The following is a 26,300-nucleotide window of genomic DNA, read 5'->3' on the forward strand; positions in this document are numbered from 1 at the left end:
CTGGAACATCCACAGAGGTTCTTCACTAAAAGAATACGGGGAGTAAGTAAAATGTCCTATGCAGACCGCCTCAAGGCCCTATCTCTGTATTCTGTCTCCTACACGCTTTTGAGGGGAGATAAACAGCACCAAAATTACCCATTCTAAAGACTTAAAACTTGCCTGTGATATAAACAGGACCTGCTGGAGTGATCGGTACACATCCCAGAGACTACCCCATCTATGGAACAGGGTCCCTATCCATGTGAATCAGAGTTCTTCCCTAACCCAATTCAAGTGTAACTTGGACAATAGGATGGGAAACTGGAAATTCAAACCTGGTTTGGCACCTATGTCTCTAATGGACACAGGTAGCCTATAAATGGTTCATGTCCCAGGCCCATGCTTACACTTATCAAGGGTATCAGAACTTGTCAGAGATTTGGGATGCATGGCTAGGCTTAAAAAAGGGCCTTGTGGTTGTTAGCCTAGTAAACACGTATGAACCTATTTATATAGGCTTAACTTCAGCATTTGACAGCATCATACACAAAACACTGATAAAAAAATTTGAACAACTACATACTGATGTACTTTTGATAAGACGGATAGCTGCATGGCTCACAAATAGGACATGGCAAATGTCATACAGCAATTGGGAAGGTGAAATTCCAGGTTACAGTCATAGTGTACCACAGGGCTATGTCCTAGGCCCATAACAGTTTAGGCTGTATCGTTCAGATCTTTTTCTTGTCAACAAATTCATCAGTGAACAGCATGTAGCAACTGCACAGATTTTCACGGAATGTCCAGATCTTTGCCTCATATTTTTGGCCTGTTTCGCATAAAATTGTGGTTTTTCTAGCAAATCATTGCCAACTCTTTGACAACTGAATTCAGAAAAATAAAGACAGGCATTTGAGATTCAAACTTCATACCCTTCAAAAATTTCATGCTAATGCAAAACATGTTATTCTATCAACTTTTTAAATATTGCACTTAAAAACTTAAAGTGTCCCAGTTTTTGGCCCTTTGTTCAACTTTTATTTATGGCTTTGTCCAGATTTCTTGCTCTAAAAGGTAGATAAACTTTAGTAAAAAATGCCCATTATTTCCATTCAAAAAAAGGAAGAGGAGGACTATAACCTCTAAAATTTTGAACCAGTCACCATTTTATCCTCTTTATCCAAACATCTGGAAAATGTGTTCATAACCTACGTTAAATGCTTACTTCAGTTTATGGATTAAAAAGCTATTATTATCAACTCACAGTGTTTTGTCAGGTCACATCACTGATACTGCTATTGTATCATTCCTAAATTATCTTCTAGCTCATCTTAACAACTACTCACTTCTGCAATATCCCTCAATTTACTTAAAATATTTTAGTATTTTACCATCTGCTTCTTAAATGACTTGCCCATTTAGAATTACCTTCACTTCCTCAACTGGTTATCTTTCTCTAAACTGTCCAGATGTTTGCTTCATATTTTTGGTCTGTTCCTTATAAAATTTGTAGTTTTCTGGCAAATAATTGAGAGCTGAAGCCATTAAATAATGGCATACATTTAATTTTCAGGATTTGTATCCTTCAGAAATATATGCTAATGTAAAGCTGGTTATGCTAACAACCAAGTTTATATGAGTAACATTTAAAATTTGTCCCTGATTTTGGGCCTTTGTCCGTCCATTATTTTTGGTTTTCTCCAGATATCTTGTGCTTAGAGGTTGAGAGGTATGCGTCTCTAACTGGTCTCAAGCAGTACAACTAGAAAGATACCTATTCGCCTTTACCTCATTACTGTAGGAGTATCCTAGGTTATATTCTACGCCCCATACTTTTTACATATAACCTTCATAAAACCGTAGTTAATTTTTCAACATGCTGATGACTCTACATTAATCTGTTATGTTAATACCCCTATAGAGTTAGAAAAGGTAATCCAATCTGGTTTTAATAAACTGAATGACTGGTCTGAATAATCACAACTTGTACCGAATGCCAAAGAAACTAACAGTTTTCTTCTAGAAATATTTTCAAAATAATATACCCAATATAAATATTACCTCCAAAATAACACAATCTGGGAGTTTGTTAATCTGACCAAACTACATGTATTCATTATAGATCAAAACCTTAAGTCTGATCAGCACACTAGGCATATCATCTCCAAAACACCTAATAGAAATGGCACGCTCTACAATATTAAATCATATCAAATAACAAAGGCAGAGTGCAATCTCTTTCCTGTGCTTACAAACTTTCAGAAAACTCAACGTCACCACCTCAGAAAGACTTACATCATTATCATCAACCCCCTTTATCTACATGGGATTGGGGTGTTTTGTTAAATGTCACCACCTCTCTCGTTTCAATGCTGTGTTCCTGCCTTCAACAACAACACTCATGCCTGTCACAAATCTTCTCATACACAATCACACCTCTCAACCTCTTAAAGCAAGAATTCGGGACAAACCCATAAATAAAAGTGGGACAAAGGCTTAAAAATAGGGACAATCTTTAAATATTGCTCTTACAAAGTTGAGAGAACAACAAGTTTTCCATTACCATGATTTTTCTGAAGGGTATGAAGTCTGAAATGCAAACGTCTGCATTATTTTCTAACTTCAGTCTTCAATGATTTGTCACTAATTTGCCAGAAAAACACAATTTTCTGAAAAACAGGCCAAAAATATGAGGCAAAAGTCTGGACATTCTGTGAAAATATGTGCAGTTGAGAGGTATGAAACACAATCCATTCACCTCTTTGCTGGATGCTTTTGTTTCCTCTTACCTTCTTCCTGTCTGTCCCAAATCTTCTTCATCAGACTGTCTTCTGCATGTGCCTGAACCACCATAATCTGTTCTCTTTAAACTTTTCGGCAACTGGAACTACTTTGGCTTCTGCTCTTACTTCATTTAGTCTGTTCCACAGAGTGCATCCTACCACTCATCTCAAGCACTTAATTTCCATCACCTCTAGCTTCCTCATTTGCTTGCCTTTACTGCCCAGGTTTCTATATCACACAAAAGTACCGGTCGCACCACTGTTTTGTACACCTTACTTTTCAGTTTGTTTGGCATTCTTCTGTCAGCGGTATGAACAGCAGTGACTTCACAGCTGAACCCTAATTACACCCACTCCCACTGGGAACTCCACTGTGAGAGCAAACACTGTTCGTACTTGAATAACTGGGTCCTTGTACATAGCCTGAATTAATTCTACCAATGTTTCTGGGACTTCAAACCACTGCAGTGCTCTGCCCAGCAGCTATCTTGGGATCTTGTCATATGATTTCTGCTCAACTAACTGTCTCACTGCAAACAATGGGTCAAGTTGTGCTGCATCCTGATTTGAATATGAACCGCTCATCTCCCATCTTACTTTCTACTGCTCTGCACATCCATTTATCAATCCCCTCTCCAGAACTTTCATGCACTGTGACAGGAGTTTGATGCTTCTGTACTGCCCACAATTGTGGATGTCCACTTTGTTCTTGTACACTGGCATGACTATGGTTATTCTCCAGTCATCTGGGATATGCCTTTTCCTTCACAACGCTATGAGTCTACCTTATAATATAACAAATATAATATAAAGGCTACCTAGGAGCAATTTCTCCTGCATCTCTCCCAACATTTTTATCATCTCTGCTGTGACCTCATCCGAGCCTGCTGCTTTCCTTGACTTGATTTACCTTAGTGCTATTCTTACTTTTTCTAGGGTTGGTCCCTCATCTTTTCTCACTGTAGGCTCTGTTTGAGGCAGTACACCTTTGGCTGGGTTTTCTTCATTTAGAAGCTGCTGGAAGTACACCTTCCATCTGCCTTTGATGGCCTATAGACTGGTGAGCAAGTTGTTACTGGCATCCCTTATGAAGGGTGTCTTACTATCTTCTTTATATTTCTGTCTTTGCCTTGCAACCTGATATAGTATATTTCATAGGTCCATAGGTTGATACTAGGCTATCTGCCCTAGGGCATTTATAAGCCTAGCCAGAGTATGTTTGGCTTTCACCACCCTTTTAGATTAGTTGACTTTGCCTCTGTATAGTAGGTCACAGAAGATAGCCCTTTTAAGATTAGTTTACTGTGTCTCTGTCTAGCAGGGACATAGAAGAGATCTCAGGGGTAAACCTATAATCTCCCATCCACTCGTCAAGATTTCTCTTGAAGAGGGTCATTGAGGGGCTCTGCCTAACATGGATTAGGATTTTGTTCCAGAGTGAGGGGAGCCTCTGGGATATGAATCTGTCCCTCCAGCATGTCCTATTTATTTCTCTGCTGAGGTTTAAGTCCCTGGAGCATGTAGCTCTAAGGGATTTGGATTTCCTGAGGTGGAGCATGTCCATTAATTCTGCTTTGGACATGGCTTTATATGTCAGGCACAGATCGCCTCTGAGTAGGCGGTAAGCAACTGAGTAGAGCTGGAGTTTCTTTAGCCTAACTGTGTAGGGCATCTGTTTGAGTCCCTTGATCCTCTTGGTGAGGTACTTTTGGGGTCTTTCCAGTTGTGCAGGTGTCGGGTAAGGTACATTCCAAATGGGGCATTGTATTCAATTATAGGCCTGATGAGTAGAGGGGCACAATGACCTCGCTTGATCTAGATGTGAACCCTTTTGCGATAAGGTGGGCTATATAGAAGGTCTTTCTAACCACTTTGGCAATGTGATTGTCAAAGGAGAGATTGCTATCTACTTGGGTCCCCAAATCCCTAATAACTTCTTCTGTACTTAATGGATTACCACCTATGTGGTAGTTTGTGGGCACTTTGTTTTTCCCAAAGGGGATAACTATGCACTTTTTGGCATTTAGCTTTAGGCCATGGCTCTGGCACCAGTTATCCATCTCTGTGAGACCCTTTTGGAGGATGCTTGTCAGTCGGCGAGTCTATTATGGCCCCCAGTTTGCAGTCATCTGCGAACTTGGTCAGCCATAGTCCTCCCATGTTAGCCTGAAATTCAGAGAAATATATACCGAACAAGAGAGGTCCCAGGACTGAGCCTTGTCACTAAAATATTTGTGCCACTTACTGAGTCACTTTCCAGAATTTGGCAGAGTGCGCCCATGCCTTACTCTTTGCTACTGCAACTCCTTTCTTCGCTTTCTTTCTTAGCCAAACATTATTCCTTTCTAGCTTGGTTCATTTTTCTATCCCCCACTTTTTCCTGGACTCCTCCTTTCTTTTGATGACTTTCTGCACTTCTGCATTCCACCACCAGCTTTTCTTATGCACCTTATTTCCATACACCTTATTTCCATACCTGGCTCGACCACATATTTGTCCTACAGTCCTCATACATGCTGTTTTGAGGTGCTGCTATTGTTCTTCAACTTCAGTTCTCTTCTTGGGATACTAGAACCCTGAGTAATTCTTTGAACTGTTGTACATTCTCTCCAGTCAGTGTCCAAGTCTTCAGCCTGGTCTCTTTTGACTTTACAGCCTTATCTGTCCACTGCAGCAGCAGCTGATTCTGACAAGTGGTTTATGCTGTGGGCTGACTGTTTCACTGGAGTTGACTTTGCACTCCACTTTCCTTACTAGGAGGAAGTCCACCTGAGTTACATGTTGGCCATTGTGATTGTATGTGATCTTGTGTCTCTCTCTTTTTCGGAGCCATATGTTTGGCTATGGCTTACTAGCCATTTACTAGACAGTAGTCTAGAATGGCCTCTTCTTCTTTATTCTTGTTGCCCCATCCATGCAGACCCAGCCAGTTTTCATATCCTGTTCTGTCTGTCCCGATACGTGCACCAATTCATGTCCTGCTTTATGTAGTAGGTCTTGTCTCTGCTATATAAATGCTTTCTTTTCCTCACAATCACAACCCTGTTGTGCTATGCCAGTAGCTTATTGACTCAGGCCAGCTGAGCTTTATTGTAGGCATACAATGGTCAACAGGGACACATGTACCCTTCCCACCATTATCATGGTTTCCTGGCGTAGGTTGGAGTAGGTTAGGTCCTCAATCAACTTATTACCGGTAACTATCCATGTCCATTTTGGTGACATTAGTCAACATGACCAAATCACCTAGAGCCATATTTTACACAGTCAAGTGACCAACCCTGCCACAGTGCCCAGTCTGTAATCTATGTTCTCCTATCTTGAAGATACTGTGTACCACAGTAGATGCCCACAGTGGTTGGCCTATACTACTCTTTACCCCACAGGGGACCATGTAGAGTCTGTGCTGTTGCCCACAGGTCCATTTACTGGTGAGTTCGATATCGAAACACTTAAAATATTTTTTCAGATGTGGGAGAGGAACCCACAGAGACACAAGGAGAACATGAAACCTCCAAACAGGCACTAGCTGGAGGTCATGATCGAACCTTGTGCATGGGAGGTGAAGACGTTAACCATTATGCCAACTGGCAAAAGTCCAGTAAGTCTCTCAAAAAGACTTACAATAACATGTCTAAATTTGTTGCAGGCCAGCCTAACATAGCCCATATCTCTGCACTATCCTCTAACAACTACAATGGTTCAAACTGAATTAAGCTTTAATGTACTCACAACATAAAATATTAATTGTGTTATTTATGTACTCAGCTACTGCCCTGCATTCAAACATATTATAAAATGCATTTCTAGAAGAGAAATGTGATCCCAGCATCTAAACTAAATATTGCCTTCCAAATCTTACAAACATTATGGTGACTTGGGAAATCTAAACCCCCTTAAGCTTAGAAGTGGACATAAATGAAAAAAAACATTTAACTTAAATTAAAACAATACCTATAAGATACTTGGTCATATCATTTTAGCAGGTAAAATCCTACATCGTATGACCTTGTATAAGTCTTCTTTTCCTGTTATTCTACTTATGCATCAGCTGAATTTACTAACCCTTCTTATGCATAAATCTCATCTTTCTGTTATACCTTCCATCTTCTCATTCTTCTCCTTTTCCTTGTTCACTTATCCCTCTCCCCATCCAGCTGTCCATTATGACTCCTTTAACACTTAATCTTCCATCTTTATGCTGCCCCTTCTGTCTTCCTATTTGACAACCTCCTCTGTTACATCTTTCTTAAATCCTCTTATTCCTCCTCCTGCTGTTCTGCTCATCTCATCTCCTCTGGTATCGGACTTCTTTGTTTATTACACTATACTGTATCTTTCTCTTATATCTTTATCAACCCTTATTTTCCTCTGCCTCTCCTGTACTTATTAATATTCTACCATAGGCAATCTTTCAGTTAGACTGCTAAAATGAGAAAAAGAACTATAGACTGTGAATGTGTTTTTACTTGTAGTTTTTCGAACCAAAACATATTACAAGGAAGGCCCTACAAGCCTCCTCCTGGAGAGGTCAATGAGTGCTTGCCTTGGGCACCATGCAGAATTGGAAGGTACTCCTGTGCAGCCCACAGATAAGGCATGCCTGTTAACAAAGGAGTAGTGATGGGGTAGGAAAGGCAGTGAGCATTACATCACTCACATAGGTAGGAGACTCCTCCCCCAGACACATCACTGCATGCCAGTCCCTTGAGTACTACTGAGGTACACACATGGACTAGTTAGGGTTTAAGTTGAAGTATAGACTGGGGTTTCAGAACTGATTACCAGTAGAGATTGGACCAAAATATAAACATCCACAATATGAGTCAATTAACAAATGAAAATAATTGCTGACTGCTAGTGTTTTCTGATGAAGAATCCTCATGTTTCAGTGATAAATGTCCTGTTTTAAAGCAGATGAAAAATTATCACCATACTAATGGCACAGCATTTTGTAAGGAAGTCTCTCATCAAAGCACTCTACATCTTAAAAAAAGCATAAAAAGAATACGCTTAAAACAAGTCAAACAAAAACAGAGCCACAAACTTCTTACTCCTAACAAAAGGATGGCCACTGGCCTAACTCCTCAATCCTAACACAAGGATGACCACTGGCCTAACCCCTCAAACCCTAACACAAGGATGACCAATGCCTTTCCAACACTGAAACTTGAACTCTATTACAATAAAGCTTCTGAAAGCAAAATTACAAAGACAAAACCTACTTGGTGCATTCTTGAGAGATATGATCTGGCACAGTGTAACGGCAATCTAAGATCATGGTTAGAGTCTCACTGTCATTGGCTTCCTGGAAAGGAAGGCTCCCACAAACCAGCATATACAGGATCACACCCAAGCTCCAAATATCTGAAAAAGAATAAACAAGGATTCAGATTCCCTCACTCTATCAGTTAGAAGACTTTTTTAAGACAGGTAAAGTAAAACTGTAAGTATAAGTAAACAGTGTAGACATTCATCCTCGTTATTTTCTGATGTTTGACACTTTACAGGTTCATAGGGATACTAGAACCTATCCTAGCAGCCAGAGGGCAATAGGATTTTAGGCTCATTTTGGCACCTTAGCAAATAACTAAACTGGCAGACCTCTTGTAAGGTGGCAGTACGAATCACTTCACTTACTCTCTCACCCTCAACATAAAGTGAGCCGAGTTTGAAACTAGAGAATGGTCATTCTACAAATGTAGAAATTAATTAACAGTTAGAAATTTATCACTAGTACTTTGAGACCACATGGAGTGAGGAAAAAAATAACTATTTATTTTATTAATTATAACTCTTGGTTTAGGACATACCAAATGAAAGCCTGATAGATTAATGGCAGTATAACTTCACATAGTATTAATTTAAAATACTAATGACTTCATCAGTGCAGTGGTGTAGCGGTTAGCACTGCTGCCTCACAGCAAGAGGCTCTCCAGTTCAGTTCTTGGCTGGAGTGCCTTCTGTGTGGAGTTTGCATATCCTCCCTGTGGATGAGTGATTCTTTAAAGACATGCAGTTAGGTGGTGTGTGTGTGTGTGTGTGTGTGTGTGTGTGTGTGTGTGTGTGTGTGTGTGTGTGTATGTGTGTGTGTGTGCACACTTTCTTTGAAGGTTGAGAGCTAGGCTGGCAACTCAACACCGTACAAACACCACTGCCAACCAATCTGCAGACCTGTGATCTGTTGTGGTGACCCCTAACAAGGAAAAGCCAAAAAACCTTACATTTTTGATAAATTCATCAGTTTACTGGCAGGCATTCAAAGGAGATCTTCTTGCAAATTAGATATTGGTCAGACTGGCAAACCTTAACTAAATATAAACAGACAGAGATCAGACCAGACCAGATATTTTATCTATAACTACTTTAAGTAGCCGATAAAAGCATGTAGAAATATGGCACAATTAGCAACTTGCTAATAATACTGGAATTTAACAGACTGAGAAGGGCACAATATAGTTTGGCCAATAAGACAGGTGCCAGCATATCATCATAATGTCAGTGTAAGTGCCAATACTCAGAGACACACACTGACCAACAACTAAGACAAATAGCACTCAAGAAGTGACCAACTTATTAAGAAGGAGCATTATTTTTACATTCCAGCCTGAAAAGTTCTAATTATAAATGTATTATCATAGCTTCAATGTTTATGATGTAAGAAGCATTTTAGAACAAGTCCTAAAAATACAGGTTTCCTATGTAAAACACAGAAATGCTGCTCAAACTTATAGGTTCATAGGTGTGTACTAGGCTAATGGCCCTGGAGCCTTTATAAGCCTAGCCCGTAGAAGTGCCCTGGCATTGTGTCGCCCGACGTTAGTTCCCAGTGCCTCAAATACAGCCACTGGGGTGAACTTAATATTTCCCATCCACTCATCAATATTTCTCTTGAAGAGGGACAGTGAGGTGTAGCGCTTGACACATATGGGAAGTCGATTCCAAAGCATGGGCAGTCTCTGGGTTATGAACCCATCCCTCCAGCATGTTTGTTGATTGGGGTAATGAAGATGAGGTCTCTGGAGCATGTGGTGTGGAGGGATTGGGATTTCTTTAGATGTAGCATTTCTAACAGAGCTGGGTCAGACATGGCTTTGTAAGTCAAGCAGATATCGCCATTTAGTAGACGATATAAGACAGAGAATAGCTGGAGTTTTCGGAGTCTGTCCATGTAGAACATGTGTTTAAGCCTAGGATCCTCTTTGTGAGGTACTTTTATGGCCTTTCCAGCTGTTGCGTGTGTCTAGTGAGGTACATGCCAACTTGGGCATTATACTCGATGACTGGCCTAATGAGGGAAGAGTAGAAAGAGATGATGACCTCTTTCTTCCTGGATCCTAAACTCTTGGTAATGAGATGTGCCACATAGAAGGACTTTCTGACCACAGTGGCAATGTGGTGGTCGAAGAAGAGGTTGCTATCAGGGAGGAATTGACTACTAGTGTAGACCAACGGTTGCACATGTTTGTAATAACCAGGTCAAGGATACTGCTTCCTCTAGTGGGATGAATGAGCTGGTCCAGGGCATTGGAATTGATGAATTCCAGGAAGCGTTAGGCCAGTGTATTGATGCATGAGTAGTTTTCCCAGTTGATGGAGGGGTAGTTGAAGTCACCTAGTATGAAAGTGTTGGGTTGGACACTAATAGTTTCTAGGGTGCTTAGGAACATGAAGTGAGAGTCTTGGGACATGGTTGGGACCTACAGCAGGCTATGACCTGAATCGCCGTCTTACCCAATGTTAGTTATACCTGAAGCATTTCAGATGCATTATGCTGGGCTACTAGTCTGGAGGTGTGCATATCCTTTATGAATATGGAGACACCACCATCTTTGGAGCTTTGGTTCATATTCTGGGGCCGATAGGTGTGGTATGAGTTATAGCCTGGTAGTGCAGGGGTGCTTTCTGCTGCTTTAAACCAGGTCTGTTACAGTACAAATGTCGATGTTCTCCATTTTGAGAAGTGCTTCGAGCAAGTGCATCTTGAGATTTAGACTTCTAGCATTGAGCAGCATGACCCCCAGATTGCCCTGTTTGACCATGATCTGTATGTGTGTGTGTGTGTGTGTGTGTGTGTGCGTGTGTGTGCGTGTGTGTGCGTGTGTGTGCGTGTGTGTGTGTCTGTATATGAGTGACTTGTGATGACATATGAATACGAATTTTTGGTAATGTAGCTATTGGGCATCGGGTGACACTTCCAAACAGGTGATACTTAGTTCTTCTAATGACTGCTGTCTAATAAACCATATATGGGATGTGTTTTTGATTTATATCATCTGACCATTTACTACAAGTTTTTCTTGTATTTTATATAATTTGACATATTTAATGGGCAGCTTCAGATGCTAGCTGGTACCCCCTCCACCCAAATTTTAGGCAAGAAAGATTTACTTGATTACTAAGCCATGGACTTGGAGTGTTTCTTGTATGAAGTGGATTTGCTATCAAAGTGCCAGCTCATGCAAAGTCTATTTAAGCTGACTGTTTTGTTGAGGTTGTGTGCGCACACGCGCACACACACACACACACACACACACACACACACACACACACACACACACACACACAGAGCCAGATCATGGTCAAATAGGGCTCCAGGTAGGGGAATGGATCCCCCCTTCCCACAGCCATACTGGTGTCTCATTACTTTTTTTTGTCTCCCCAGTTAACAAACACTCCTCAAACCATCAGCGTGCATACAATTTTCTTCTTTGGTTTTGAACTGAAAGCAGAGATATGTATTTAACTTCAGAATTAGCGTTGCCACCCCTCCGTTTTTTTTCCGGAGTGCCCGGAAATCAGTAGGGCACTCCGGTTCTCCGGTTCTTGTAATCGGAGTCCGGAAATAGCGACGTCAGGCTCGTCAGCGCGTATTAAAAAAAAAAAAAAAACATTCCCGTGACCCGTCTTGGACTCTCGTTGATTGGCTGCTTGCTGCAGACGAGGCTCGTGCAGCAAGCAGCCAATCAACACGTAGAGTTAGTAGTCAAAGCCCTGCAAAGCCCGCGAAAATTTAAGAATATAAAGCGGCGCTTCAGCATAAGTTTTTACCTTTTACTTTTGTAGTACAAAGGGTGCTGCTTAAGATCTGAAATTCTTGCTTGGAGCCTTGGACATCGTCTTCAGTGGATTGCCTGCTGCCTGGAAGCCCTGCCTGCCTGGAAGCCCTGCCTGCTGCCTGGAAGCCCTGCCTGGAAGCCCTGCTGCCTGGAAGGATTGCCTTAGCCCTGCTGCTTGCCTTGCTTGCTGGAGGAGAAGTGCTGTGGACTGGGTGGTGGTGTGTTCCCCTGCTTGCTGGCCCTTTAGCTGCCTGTTCTGTTCTGCTGCTGAGAGCTTGTTTTAGTAGCCCTGCTGCTGATTTTTCTGGAGGTAAGTGGATTTTTTTTTAATGGATTAATTCTTTGGAATTAAGGTAGATTTTCAAAGATTAGTGTGACAAGGGGAATGAAATATTGCCAGCACAGCTACTAGTGAATTTTTTAAATATTAAATTTATATTAATTCACTAGCTGTGCTGGCACTATCTCATTCATTGATGGTGACAAGATGTGTGTAACTATTTAGATGTTCAACATGTGGTGATTAACTAGAACAGTTTCGAATCTGGTTTTGGACTTGGTTGCAGTGAATGTATAATGACTTCATGAATTGTATAAGATGCTTGGACTGTAGATCTGTCTTTCTAGTCTGTCATCACCGTGATGTTTACCTTGACCTGTGTTTCTTCCTAGGGTGTCTTTCTAGGGTGTACAGTCTTCGTAGTATAGTGAGGCTTAAATGTAGCTTTTTTGTCTAGTTTGTCATCACAACTGTTTACCTTTTATCTGTGTTTTCTAGGGTATACCGTCTATACCAAAGCTTAGCTCATTTGATGTTACAGTGAATATATGATTACATGATTTGTATAGGATGCTTGGACTGTAGAACTGTCTTTTCTAGTCTATCATCACCGTGATGTTTACCTTGACCTGTGTTTCTTCCTAGGGTGTCTTTCTAGGGTGTACAGTCTTCATAGTATAGTGAGGCTTAAATGTAGCTTTTTTGTCTAGTTTGTCATCACAACTGTTTACCTTTTATCTGTGTTTTCTAGGGTATACCGTCTATACCAAAGCTTAGCTCATTTGATGTTACAGTGAATATATGATTACATGATTTGTATAGGATGATTGGACTGTAGAACTGTCTTTTCTAGTCTATCATCACGGTGATGTTTACCTTGACCTGTGTTTCTTCCTAGGGTGTCTTTCTAGGGTGTATCTTGTCAGTCCACAGTATGCCTGAACTTTCTTGCTGTGTTCAGACTCAGCTGGATAACGTTTGCACTAGGTTCTACATAAAAGTAGAGGGTCTTAATTTGGTGCATTGCTGTAGTGTCTGACCCATGTGTTTTACACACAGAATGCCTTCTGTGCATATTCTGCTGTCACACCAGGTTCATGTGTAACAGCTGCAAGTCCCTCAGACAGGAGTTGCTTCTGCCTTTCATTGCTTTACCTTCACTGTAATTTTTCATGAGGAGTCTCATTTTTTTCCCTATACCAACTTGGTATTACTAGGGTGTGAAAGTCTGGAGATTCACATGTGAATGTGAACTCTGGCTAGTGGCTACTGACTGACACAGGCCCCACCAGGCACTGGTGTTGGTCACAAGTGTTTTGATTTTCTATTAATAGCTGTTTTGGTTTATTGTAGTGTTGAGCAAGGATCCTACAGGAATCATGTTCAGGAAAAGGTCAATGGATCATCAAGAAGAGGCTGAAAGTGCATCTCCTAAGAGGTTTTTCTGCAGTTATAATAAGGTGTGGGAGAAAAGCTACTCATGGGTGCGACCTGTTCCAAATGCAGATGCCATGGCAAAGTGCACATCCTGTGGAACAACTTTCACTGTAAAATGGGATGGGGAAAAGGCATTGAAAAGCCATCAGAAGTCAGACAAACATCATCAAAGCCTTCAGCTCCAGAGGCAGAACCTCGTAATGACCAAGTTTATTCAGCCACGTAGTGTAACCAGTGAAGCTTCCAAAGTCACTGCAGCTGAAGTGACAGCAGTCTATCATGGAGTGAAACATGGTCACTCATATGTATCCATAGATTGTGGAGGTAAGCTGGCACCAACAGTCTTCCCTGATTCTACTTTGGCTTCGAAATTCACCTGTGGGAAGACAAAATCTGAGAGTATTGTCATGAATGTTCTTGCACCTCATTCAGAGGAGCTCCTTCTGCAGGAACTTGGCAATTCCTATTTCTCAGTGGGATCAGATGCATCCAATAAAGGGAACAGAAAAATGTTCCCTTTAGTTATTCAGTACTTTACTCACACCCATGGCACACAACAGAAACTCCTTGATTTCTATGAGGATCATAACGAAAGTTCTGAATGTATCTTTACTAGAATAAAGGACATCCTTGTGCATAAAGGACTCAAAGTACAAAACATTGCTAGCTATGCTGCAGACAATGCCTCAGTCAATTATGGAAAGCACAGGTCTGTTTTTAAAAGTTTGAAATCTGAGGTGCCTCACATCATTGCAGCAAACTGTTTATGCCATGTAATACATAACTGTGCCAAGCATGCAAGCAAGGCCCTTGCAAAGTTTGATGTGGAGACTCTGGTTTTGAAAATACATAGTGAGTTTTCAGCATCTGCTAAAAAAATGGCACTGTTGAAAGGCTTCTATTCTTTCCTAAACCAGGACTTTAAGGAAATAATGCAACATGTTGTAACAAGGTGGCTGTCTTTGTTCCCAGCTGTGGCAAGGCTGGTAGAATGTTGGCCTGCTATTAAAAGTTATTTTATTAGTCAAGGGCCTGAGGACTGTCACCCCTTATCTGGAAATTTGTGGAGGCCGATGAGGATGGCATCAGTGGGGATGTGTCTGAGGCAGAGTGCTACATACATTTCATGCACTACATCCTGCAGGTATTCCACAAGTCTATAGCAAAACTTGAAAGTAACACTCTCTCTGCTCCAGAGTTGTACACCGTGATGAAAAGTCTAAAAGATGAGTTGCAGAGAAGGCTAGATGACCAGTTCTTTGGTACTAAAGTTTCATCTGCCTTACAGCACTTTACTCCAGCTGTCGCACAGCAGGTCTGTAGGACCTTCTGTGATTTTACAGTAAAGCACTTTGTTACCTACAGAAGTGGTTTGACTATGATAATAGTCCCTTTAAAGCTATGCAGGTCCTCAGCCTCCAACATCCTGTAACTTGGCCAGAACTGCGTACAGTTGCAGACCTCTTCAAATTGGATGTGGACATTGAAGCACTTTACTCAGACTACTGTACTTTAACTGCTGCATTGCCAGCCCTGTTACAGATGACAGAGGCATCTGTAAGTGATCGCTGGGTGACTTTTTTTAGTAAAGCTCCAGACTGCAAGCCACTTTACAGACTGGTGCAGTTTGCTCTTTCAATCCCCCCCAGCAATAGCTTTGTGGAAAGGGTTTTTCACTTATGGGGAATGCGTGGACTGATGTAAGAAATAGAATGCTTGTGTCACTTGTGAAGGCCGAGTTGCAGGTCAAGCTAAACTTTAACATGAGTTGTTCGCAATTTTATTCATTTGTGAGAAATAACCAGCCATTACTTGAGGCTGCTAGATCAAATGCCAAATACAGCTTCAAGTATAAGCAATGATTTCTAGCAAAACTGAAGATACTTTAAACAGTTGCTTTTCTTTTACTATTGTGTGTGGTGAACCCTTAATGTACTGCTTTGAATGAACTGGTGTTTTTAATATCTAATTGTATTTCCATTTTAGTACTACCTGTGATATGAGACTTGGGCTTAGTTTTCCCATGCTTGTGTGTGATGTACTGTTGTATGTAGTGAACCTTTTGAAGTATTGCTAAATAAAGTTTTTTTATTTACTTTTTGACTCGTCGCACATTTTTCTACTTATTGGTAACTGTATGTGATATTAAAGACTTATGCTGAAGGGTGGAGTAAATGGGTGTGGCTATTAAAAGGAATGGGTGTGGCTTGATTGTGCATGGGGCGGGGCTTGTTTGTCAGGAAATGGCACAGTAGAAAGGTGGCAACCCTATTCAGAATTTTAATTTAAATATCCTGCATTGACCAGGTTAGTCCCACTAGGCTAGTAATATCTTTTCAACGGGGACCCTTGGTAATATTTATACTACTAGTGGAAATTTGGCCAGGGCATTGAGGAAATTTACTAGAAAAGCTCACCCAGTCTCTGCCACTATTTGCCATGAGGGAAAGGTTAGTTTGCTTTTACTTTCTTGAACTTGAATTTTATGTTGCTTCATTGGCTTCTACTTTGTATAGTCTGATTCATTTTCTTTACACTGTATTTTACTGTATTCTGCTATGAAAGCGATTACAGCTCTCTGTCTTGTGAGTCATACAGAAACTAGAACAGGTCAAGTAAAATTACCTGCAAACTGAGAGTGGAGCCAGGAACTAAACCTCCTACTTAAGGGGAAGAAAATAAAACATTGCAAGGCTTTACTAGAAGAGCTCATCCAGACTCTGCCACAACTTGCTGTGATGGAAAGGTTAGTTTGTTTTTGCTTTCTCATATCTTGCATTGCTTTATTGCTACCTTCTGTTCTGTAGAATGGGATTAATTTTCTTTACACTGTCTTTTACTTCAATTCTGTTTGTAATTGCATATTTAAACTACGAAAAAGACCAAAGCTGTATCACACAGAAGTTAAGTTTTTCCTGTCTTGGTATTGGTGTATTTTTGAACTTAACTGTTTTTCTAGTTGCTTGCCTCTTATATTAATTTGACAAAATACATCCTTACCCTTCCTCTTTCATTGGCTATTGTAAGCAAAAAAAAGTATCATTTTGTGAAGTCACTCCTCTTCAACTATTTAGGTTTATTGGCCATCCCACTGTATTGCATAGAAACAGAATACAAAGTCCAATCTATCTTGCTCTTGTAAAATAAGTGGCTCTCCACTTACATAGCTAAAGCTTAAGTGACCCCCCCCCTTTCATATCTAACTGCTTAGTGCACTTTGCAGCTCTTAGGATATTAACACATTTTTCCATCTTACCTTTAAAATCTGCAACATCTACTGCAAGACCACCATTACTGGAGAGCCCACATTCTGCTCTCAGTAGTCATCTTGGGATTAGTACTTCTGTTTTGCTCCTGGTGAGAGAAGGAGCATAGGAACATTATTTCCTGATGACTGCTGATTACTGTAAAGCCTAGTAACTGCTTTCTAAGTGCCAGTCTGGAATTTGTGCTTATATTTTGCTCCTGGTGAGAGAAAGAGCAGAGTGCCTAGATTCCAGTCTCTTTCTGGTTGGTAAGTGTCTATGCTTGATCTTCCTGAATGGTCCGGTTGTTATTCAAAGCGTCTACCAGGAACAGGCTACATCAAGCCTACAGTTCTTTACATCTGGGACAAGACCATGGAACACCAAACAGGCTGTGGCCTTATTCTCATCTTGGGACTGGTGAAGTGGTTTTGCTTCTGGTGACAGAAGCAGAGAAGCATTGTATCCCAGCAAAGTAAAGCTGTGGTGGGACTAGCACTAGTAGCAGTCAGCCAGTAGCTGTTCAGGTGACTACCCTCTTTTCTTCATTCTTGACGAGCTAATTTTTTCTTTTCATAGGTTGTTACTAGGCTATCGGCCCTATGGCCTATACAAGCCTAGCCATAACAATTCCCTGGATATTTCTTCCCACAATACTTACTTCCCTGGACCCCTGTCTAACAGGGTGACTGATGTGATCCCCGGGGTGAATTTCCTATCTCCCATCCAATCGTCAAGGTTCCTTTTGAAGAGCACCAAGGAGGCACTCTGCTTGACATGTATGGGCAGTCTATTCCAGAGTATCAGGAGTCTCTGGGTCAGGAACCTATCCCTCCAGCATGTTTTGTTCATTGTGATGACAAGGTTTAGATCCCTGGAGTGTGTGGCTCTGAGGGATTGAGATTTCTTTAAGTGGAGCATGTCCAACAGCTCAGGGTTTGACATGGCCTTGTATGTTAAGCACAGATTGCCTCTGCATAGACGATATGCCACAGAGTATAGCTGGAGTTTTTTTAGACTGTCAGTATAGAGCATCTGTTTTAGGCCTGTGATTCTTTTAGTGAGGTATATCTGCGGCCTTTCCAGCTGTTGCAGACATCTTGTGAGGTACATACCAAACGGGGCATTATACTCTATAATGGGTCTAATGAGGGATGAGTACAGTGGGACAATGACCTCCTTTTTTCTGGATGAAAAGCCCTTAGTGATGATGTGTGCCACATAGAAGGATTTCCTGACTGTTGTGGCAATGTGGTAATCAAATGTGAGACCACTGTCCAGCTGTGTCCCTAAGTCTCTCATCACACTTTCAGTGTTTAGTCTACTGCCACCTATGTGGTAATTCATGGGTACATGTTTTTTTCCCATAGGGGATAACTATACATTTCTTGGCATTAAGCTTGAGCCCATGGCTCTGGCACCAAGCATCTGTTTCTGTAAAGCCCTTTTGTAGAATATCCATATCATTTGGGGATTCAGTAATGGATCCCAGTGTGCAGTCATCTGCGAACTTTGTTGGCCAGAGTCCCTTAGTGTTGGCCTGTACTGAACCCTGAAGTACTCCACTTGTCACTTGTCTGGAGCTGGATTTGGAGTCGGCTATTTTTACAGTCCGGGTTCTGTCAGTAAGCCAGTTGGCAACCTATCAAGTGATATAGGGATTTAGGCACAGCTTAGTAAGTTTATCTATGATTCCAGAGTGGGGGATGGTGCTGAAGGCCTTGACGAGGTCCAGATAGGCTGTGTGGACCTCCTTACCCTCATTCACAGCTCTGGAGACTGATTCAAAGAAGCCAATCAGGTTCAGGAGACAAGATCAGCCCTGCATGAACCCAAACTGGGTGGGGTCCAGTGTCTAAAGGTTGCCAGTGTCTTTGTTTATAAGTTCCATGATAATGCATTCCATGCCCTTGCAGATCAGGCTCATCAGACTGATGGGGTAGTAGTTCCCAGGATCCAAGGTGGATCCTCCCCTTGTGGATTGGGATAACTGTAGTTGTGCACCACTCAGTGGGCACGAAGCCTGAGGTGAGGCTATGATACTTTTCAGTAAGTACTACATGATTTGTTTCTAACTTCAGAATATCTGCCTACATTTTTATCCATAAATAATCAGATTCTACTTATTAGTTTCCCATAAAGTGTTTAGTAGTGCCCTGTATAGCCATATGCACCTGGAGTTGGCACTTTTCCTGTAAAAGCACCTTTGAAGTTTCGCCAATACCTACTTACACACAGGGCAACTAGTTTGCAGTAACAAATACTGCCTCCAGGGTTGCAAACCACAGAATCCAACACTCTAGTCATTGGAAACTCCATCGTGAGACACACTGATGTTCCACTCAACAGGCTGAGTAAGGAGGAAGTCATGGTCAGTTGCTTATCAGTGGTCACGATCCACCATATTACACATGCACTAGTACCAGCATAACTCAGTATTAGTCCATGTGGGTGTAAATGACCTGAGAAGTACCTCCCTAGACTATATGAAGACAGAAATTGTGAAGCTCTCACAGTGTGTGTCTCAGGCTGGTATCAGCCCAGCAATGAGCAGCATTTTACCTTCTCCAAGAATGATGCCACAACATGAACAAAATATTACTGACTAATAATTGGCTTAGTTTCTGATGTTATTCTGAGGGGGTGCAATATTTATCAGCATGGAAGGAGATGGTCCAGAGACCATGCTGCTTTGTTTGGGATGGTCTGCACCTCTCCCCTCTAAGATTTTGAATATTAAATAAAACATTGTCCTTCCACATAGTGCCTTTTTTTAGGCAATGCCAAACTGAAGGCACTTCTGACACAGCAAATCAAAACTAAGAAAATCTAAAGGTGTTGCTGTTCAATGCTAGGAGTCTAAACAGAAAAAACTCCAATTCCTAGAAGCTCTCTTCACCATAGAGAATGCTGATGTCTGTGCGGTCACTGAGACATGGTTTAAAATCGTAGAGAGTACACCGACAGTATAATGTTATAATGCCTTCCACACATTTAGACCAGCTACTACACAGACTGGAGGTGGAGGTGTCTGATTTACATCAAAAATAAACAAACCTCAAGACAGTTCAAACAGGACAGTGCACGTCAGCTTCTTCATCTTCAAATCGCCATAGACAAAATCCAGTACCACTTCCTTGCAAGCTATAGGATGATGCCTTTGACCTTCTCTACATTCAAATCTCCATAAGGAAAATCCCATACCACTTACTTGCAAGCTGTAAGTCCCCTTTATGAATCAGGAAACCCATACCATACACTTAAACTTATTGGTAATAAAGCCAACATTAAGGAATAGGCCACTACTTATTATTTTGACAGTGAAATTATCATATTTCAAAGGTAATCTTGATATATGTTGAAATAGAAAATATCAACAATGGATTACAGCAGCCAGATTTCTTGAAAGCTAATAGTTGGTAATATTGACAATCAAATCTATGAAATTATGACAATATAATGACAATACATTTTGCAAACAACATATAAAGAAAACATTGTTTACAGACACATTTATAGGACTTCTGAGTGGAAACAATGTTTGCTAGGTTTTACATGGAGATAGTTAACAACTCAAAAAGATATGAAATTAAGATCAAAACTGATTGTTTAATGGAGGTCAGAAACAGTATATGTTTGGAACCTTAGAAATGTGAAAACCTGATTACAGGGAGGAGTTAACCTTTCAATATAAAATCCAGCCTGGTATAATTTAAACCTGCATTTTGACTTTTGATTTATTTGTAGTTTTATGGTTTCACACACAGCCACGACAGATAAGATTTGTTGGATTTGACCCTATATCAAGTCAAATAAAACAAAATCCAAGAACAGTCAAACAGCTGGTCTACAAGGAAACAGAACATAGGTTAATGAGAATTACTAACAGAGAGGTTAGCACTAGCAGCTCATTGCATTATTACAATAAGCACCTGTGCAGCCCAAAGGCTAATAGTTGTCAAAGGTAAAATGGTCAGATTAACTAGTTAACAAAGGAACGTTTTCAAAAAGAGTCCAGTGCTATTTATAAGGTGGCATATGGTGATAACATGCTAATAATGTGCAGTTTCCTGAGGCAATGTATATAGAGGTAGGTTCTGATGATCATGCTATGATAAAGTACAGCTGTGTTGAGAACTTACCATAACTGTGCATGTTTCAGTATGTTTGCTGTTGCAGTAGTTTTCACAATTAGGAGTTCTGCCATAAATAGAAGCAAAACACAAGTGTATTCACCACGGAGATGACAGTAAGTACTCACAAAGTCCAAGTAATGCAAAGAATTCTCTTTATTCCATGAACAAAAACAGGAAAAATAAGCGCTTTCGCGTAGCAACTGTACACTTCATCAGCCTAATTTCCAGAGCTTGCCACCATTTCCCCACAAGGCCAGGCACACACACACCTTCCTACACGGACATGAATGTGTCTAAGAGGGACATCTGTCCACTCCATCTTTAGTTCTTTTTTTGTCCTGTCAATCACTAGAAACCTGTGACTGATGCAAACCACTTACTGCCCAGATGCAGAAAAGATGGATGGTAATGCAATAAGAAGATGCCTAAAGCTACCTCTCCAAAATCTACATCAACCTGAGGAGGAAGGATGCTTTGTGAGGGGCTAAAGGGAGGTGAAGGAGGAGGAAGAGTGAATGTGTACCCTCCCCCGCCTCCTGGATGCCCATACTAAGAAAAAGGTGGACATAGAGAGATAATGCTGTAATAGTGAACACACACAAACATCCATACTTATGATACATTCATTCTTAACGCATCTGCATTATGTTCATTGCATGGTTCCATGTTGCAGAAGTCTTCACATTCTGAAACCTTCCCAAAGCTCACAGACCAATGGATGGTTGACATTGAAGATATGTGGCAAATTCTGCCCTGCTTCTAGAAGCAATATCTAGAATGCAATGCTCAGAGAACTGCAGAGTAAGGATTAAGTATCTGTTTCTAAGATGGAATTAGTGCAGTGCCCCCCCCCCCCGAAGGAATGCAGCAGTTGCTGCTATGGCTGAGGTGGAAGGCCCTTACCTGCCTCTGGTACAGCCTTGACATAAAATGAGTAAGAGAAACAAATGCAACAGGCTTGCCATTTAAAGATAGCCTGTTTACAGATGGACCATCTCTCTTCAACCTTTGCAAAGCATCCAGACCAAAAATAAAAGAGCAGTTAAATGTATTTTGCCCTTTCTTGACAGAATTTACATTTTATTTGCATATCCAGTGAGTGCAGAATTTCCTTCTCATCTGCTCTGGGTGGGTAGGATAGTACAATGGGAAGGGTAATGATCAGATTCAAGGACGACTCTGATACTGCCCTGAATGTGAAGGATGGGTTTGTATGACCAAGGAATACTACCTAGAGGATTAAGGATCCTTAAAATGCCTAGTTATGCAAATTTATACCCTGAGCTTCTCGCAAAGTGGCAGCAACTAAATCTGAAACTGAGTGCTGACTACATGACATTAATGAACGATTTCTTCCAAAATATTGAATCAGCACTAATGGAAGAGATTATATATCAGGAAAGCTCTATTACTGGTAACGCTGTGTTTAATGCACTACTACTACCTGGATACCAACAAATGATCGACAGACTGGCAGCTTTTGACAAAAACTTGGAAGCTGCAAAGAAACGCAAGATAATCAGAGATGAAAATAACTTTAAATCTGGCCATATCTTCTCATGGCCTAAAAATCAGATAAGTAATCAAATAATTGATATTAATATTAAGGAACAAAGAACTCTGGATTAACTAGATGCTTCTGGCAATGAGGGGGTGGCCCAGGTGGAAGTAACCAATAGCAAAGAGGCAATTGAAGGGACAAGCGAATCATCAACATCGGATTCAAGGGCTTCTACTGGCAATGAACTGACCAATCAGATCTACCAGGAAGTTAACCAGAACTTACTAAGCACAGAGCATTCTACTCTGCATGGTGTGGCTGTAACTGGAACGAGCGATGGAAAAGGCAGTTTGGTGAACGTAAATACAAAATTGAAAGAGGATTTTTCCAAACTTTTCAAACTAGTAACTGTTAAGCTACCAAAGAAAATCAAAGTAAGATTGAGGTCTTCATCCAGAGGGAGACCAGAGCAGTGCTCCCAATCGTTGAAAATTACACTTGTGTACCTACCATAAATGTAGATGTTCGAGTGTATTCACTGTTGCAGTCATTACACTTGGGTTATCCTGCTGGCAGGCTACCCGCAGTCGGCCTGAATTCCAAAGTCCTGGTCTGGTGTCAGTTGCCGTCGCCTCTTTCCTTGACGTCAGTGCGCCAGGGGTATATAAGATGCAGCCAGTGCCATTTTCTTCAGTTTTTCTTGCCCCAGATGTCAGTGCCATAAGAATATAAAAACTTGTGTATATAAAAAAACAGTTCATACAAACAGATATACACAAAAGAATAGTATACATGCTCCATATGTCCTTAGAGACACTGTGAAAAGCCAATTCACTAGAGTGAGTAGGCTAAATACTGATTATTTAAAGAATAAAGAACAAATGGAAGAAATGGCTGTAGAATTTATTGACAGAGGTTATGCAACTGATATGGTCTATAAAATTATGAATGAAGTCTTAGAGGGCAGATTAGATAATGCAGCTTCAATCTTTAGTCCTAAAGGAGAGACCATATGTCAGAGTGTTAATTTAAGACAAGAAAATAAATTAAGATATGTTATGACATTTAATAATAGAACTGAAGATGTGGAAAGAATTATTAGGAAGAATTGGAGTGTTCTTCTAACTATGCCTGAGCTAAAATATATTATTAGTGAGCAACTGATCTTTGCATACAGGAATGAGAGAAATATGCTAAAAGGATTTATATAAAAATAAAGATAAAATTACTTCAAAACAAGGTACATATCCTTGCTTGAACTGTAGTTGTTGTAAGGATATTATGAATAATATTTATTTTATTCACCCTACAACTAGAGTAAAATATACTTCTGACAGTTATGCTTGTTGTAATACAACACAGATAATATATCTAGCGACCTGCATACAATGCTCATGTTTTTATATAGGAAAATGTAATAGAAAATTAAAAGACTGTATAATAGAGCATAAATCAGAAATTAAGAGAAATATAAAAACTAATGCTCTGGCCAAACATATATTGGGAAAAACGTGCAAGTCATTCTTTTAAATTTAGGGTCATTTAGAGTTCTACAGAAAAATGACAGCGGTGGTGATGTAAATAAACTAGAGAATAAAGAATCTGCATGGATTTTAAGATTAAATGCAGATGTATTGCCTGGTGTGAACAATGCTGTAAGCGTAAAGCCAGTGCGAAAAAACAAATGATGTTGCATTAATTTTCTAATAATTTTTTATATGTTTTTGTATTTTGTATTGGATAGATGTGTCATTAGTTCTTTATTGCTTCTTTGAATTGATTAGTTGGCTGTGTCATAGGTCTGTATGTTTTATGTATTTAAAATGTATTAACAGAAAGTGTTTTATGCACTGAGGAAGGGGAAACCAGAAAGCATTGCCTGTTTTATTAAAACTGTGAACATTTCTACTGTTCATGTTTTGGTTACTGTTCTTATATCTGTATGTGAAAGTAATATTGCCTTTGCTGAATACTGAAGGGAAAAGATTCTTTGCACATGACAGACATAGTTATAAGATCTTTCTGGCAGAAATGATAGCCACCAGGAAGATGTTTTTTCCAGATCAAGAATTTCAAGGATGCATTACATGACAGGAAACTAAAATGGCACCTCAAGGATATAGTTCAGATCACAAAGTAGAGCAAGTACCTTCATGTGGGTCATAGATTCAGTTACCGTTTAGAGACTGTTTTATTGGCAAAAAAGAATAAATGAGGGATTCCAAGATAGGAAGGTTCAAACATGATGACATTGGTAATCCTGAAAAGGATTTTTGGTAAGTGTGCTCTTTGCTATTGAAATCTGAGTCAAGGGAAGATTACTATGAGCAGTTTCTCCTACTGCATTATCTCTGGTTGAAAGGACGCAAAGTAGCCTTAAATCACCCTCTGGCTGAAAGGATGCAAAGTAGCCTTAAATCATTTTCCAAATAAAAACTTTAATCTTTGTCTTAAATGTATGAATGCTTCTGTTATGATCATGGTGTCTGAACCTATGAACTTGAAAGGTAACCCCAGGACTGAGAATAAGCTGTTGGATCCTTGGGACTGACTGTTGTATGCATCTCAAAAAAGGAACCATTTGACAGTTTACAAGCTGTCATTAATAGTAGTGGAAAATTGTGAACACATTTAATGACAGCCTGGAAATTGTGAACTGTTTCTTTTCTTTCAAAGGTAAGAATGAGTTAGCATCTTAATTAGTTGCTGCTCCTTAAAGTATAATAGCTTACAATTTGCCTTTTAAACAGCTGCAACAGACAGAACAGAGCACTAAATGGGTGTGTTGCCAAGTACACTCACTATAGCTCTGCCCCTTTTCACACATTCACTTTCCTTTTGGTTTATTGCATTCTTCTGGGCCACTGCTTTTTCATTATGACTTTCACTTAGATATAATAATAATAATGTTATTTTCTCATAATTTCTCCAAAATTCCACACACATCCTCCTCCAGTTACACTTGACCCTGTAGTATCCATAGCATCTGATTTCTTCATCCTACAAGTATAAGGCTAGTGTAACTACCATTTGATACCTCCCTTTTTTTTTCTCTTCTGCCTGATGTTTTTAACTTTCAGAATTCCAAGAAGGCTCTTCATGTCTCTTAATTGCTGTTTAGCTAATTATACTTGGAAAATTTTTACTCCGGCCCAACATTTCTCATGTGGTACAGACATACTTCCTCGGGTGGTCCAAGGAAGTTTGAAATATTATGATGTTAAACTTTCACTATACGGTTAATGTTTTGTGAGGTTGGGCTCAATGCAAGGTGACAGTAAATAAAAATGCATATTTGCCAATTAGTAATAAAATACTTGTGTACCAGGTCCCAGGTGAGATATGAGGATGCCATTTTTCATACAGGGAGGTCCAAAGTTAAATTTTTTGATACAGAGGTAAGGTTCATGGAGGTGGAATCCAAGAACATATGAGTTGAAATGCAAACACAAGCATCAGAAGGTGGGGAAACTATCTTGCTATCCTGAATCTCTGCTGGGCTACAGCAAAGCATTATAGCTTTCATCAGGTGGGGTTATACACTCATGATTTTATTTCTGTTAAGTCCAATTTTCAGAAATAAGCCTTGGAAATGTAGTTTTTGTGCTATCACCATGGAGACTGCAAAATCTTTTTCTTCATGTCACCTTTAGGTGCATTCATCATTACAAGTTCAAACGTTCCTTTTTAGAGACAGCAAATACATAAAAAAGACAAAGAAAAATCCATGAAGGGCACTATTCTTTAGCACCAAACAAATACTAAATGATCTATTTCATAAAACATTTTGATAACAGGTCACATATGGTTTGGTTTCTGGTAGTGAGCTGCTGTTTCTGATGTTTGATCATTCATGTTGCAAAGCTGCTTTTCT

General features: G+C 40.2%; 1 protein-coding gene across 1 annotated transcript in view; it reads right to left on the minus strand.

Moving 5' to 3' along the window:
- Positions 1-26,300, minus strand: part of LOC122809609 — a 462,513-nt gene that overhangs the window by 235,984 nt on the left and 200,229 nt on the right. The window contains exon 2 of the mRNA XM_044081235.1: positions 7,994-8,135. Within this exon, the coding sequence (XP_043937170.1) occupies positions 7,994-8,135 (142 nt within the window). The remainder of the gene's footprint in view (positions 1-7,993; positions 8,136-26,300) is intronic.

Source organism: Protopterus annectens, chromosome 8.part0 (genome assembly GCF_019279795.1).
Source record: "Protopterus annectens isolate FY-2018-M chromosome 8.part0, PAN1.0, whole genome shotgun sequence".
Classification (NCBI taxonomy): Eukaryota; Metazoa; Chordata; order Ceratodontiformes; family Protopteridae; genus Protopterus; species Protopterus annectens.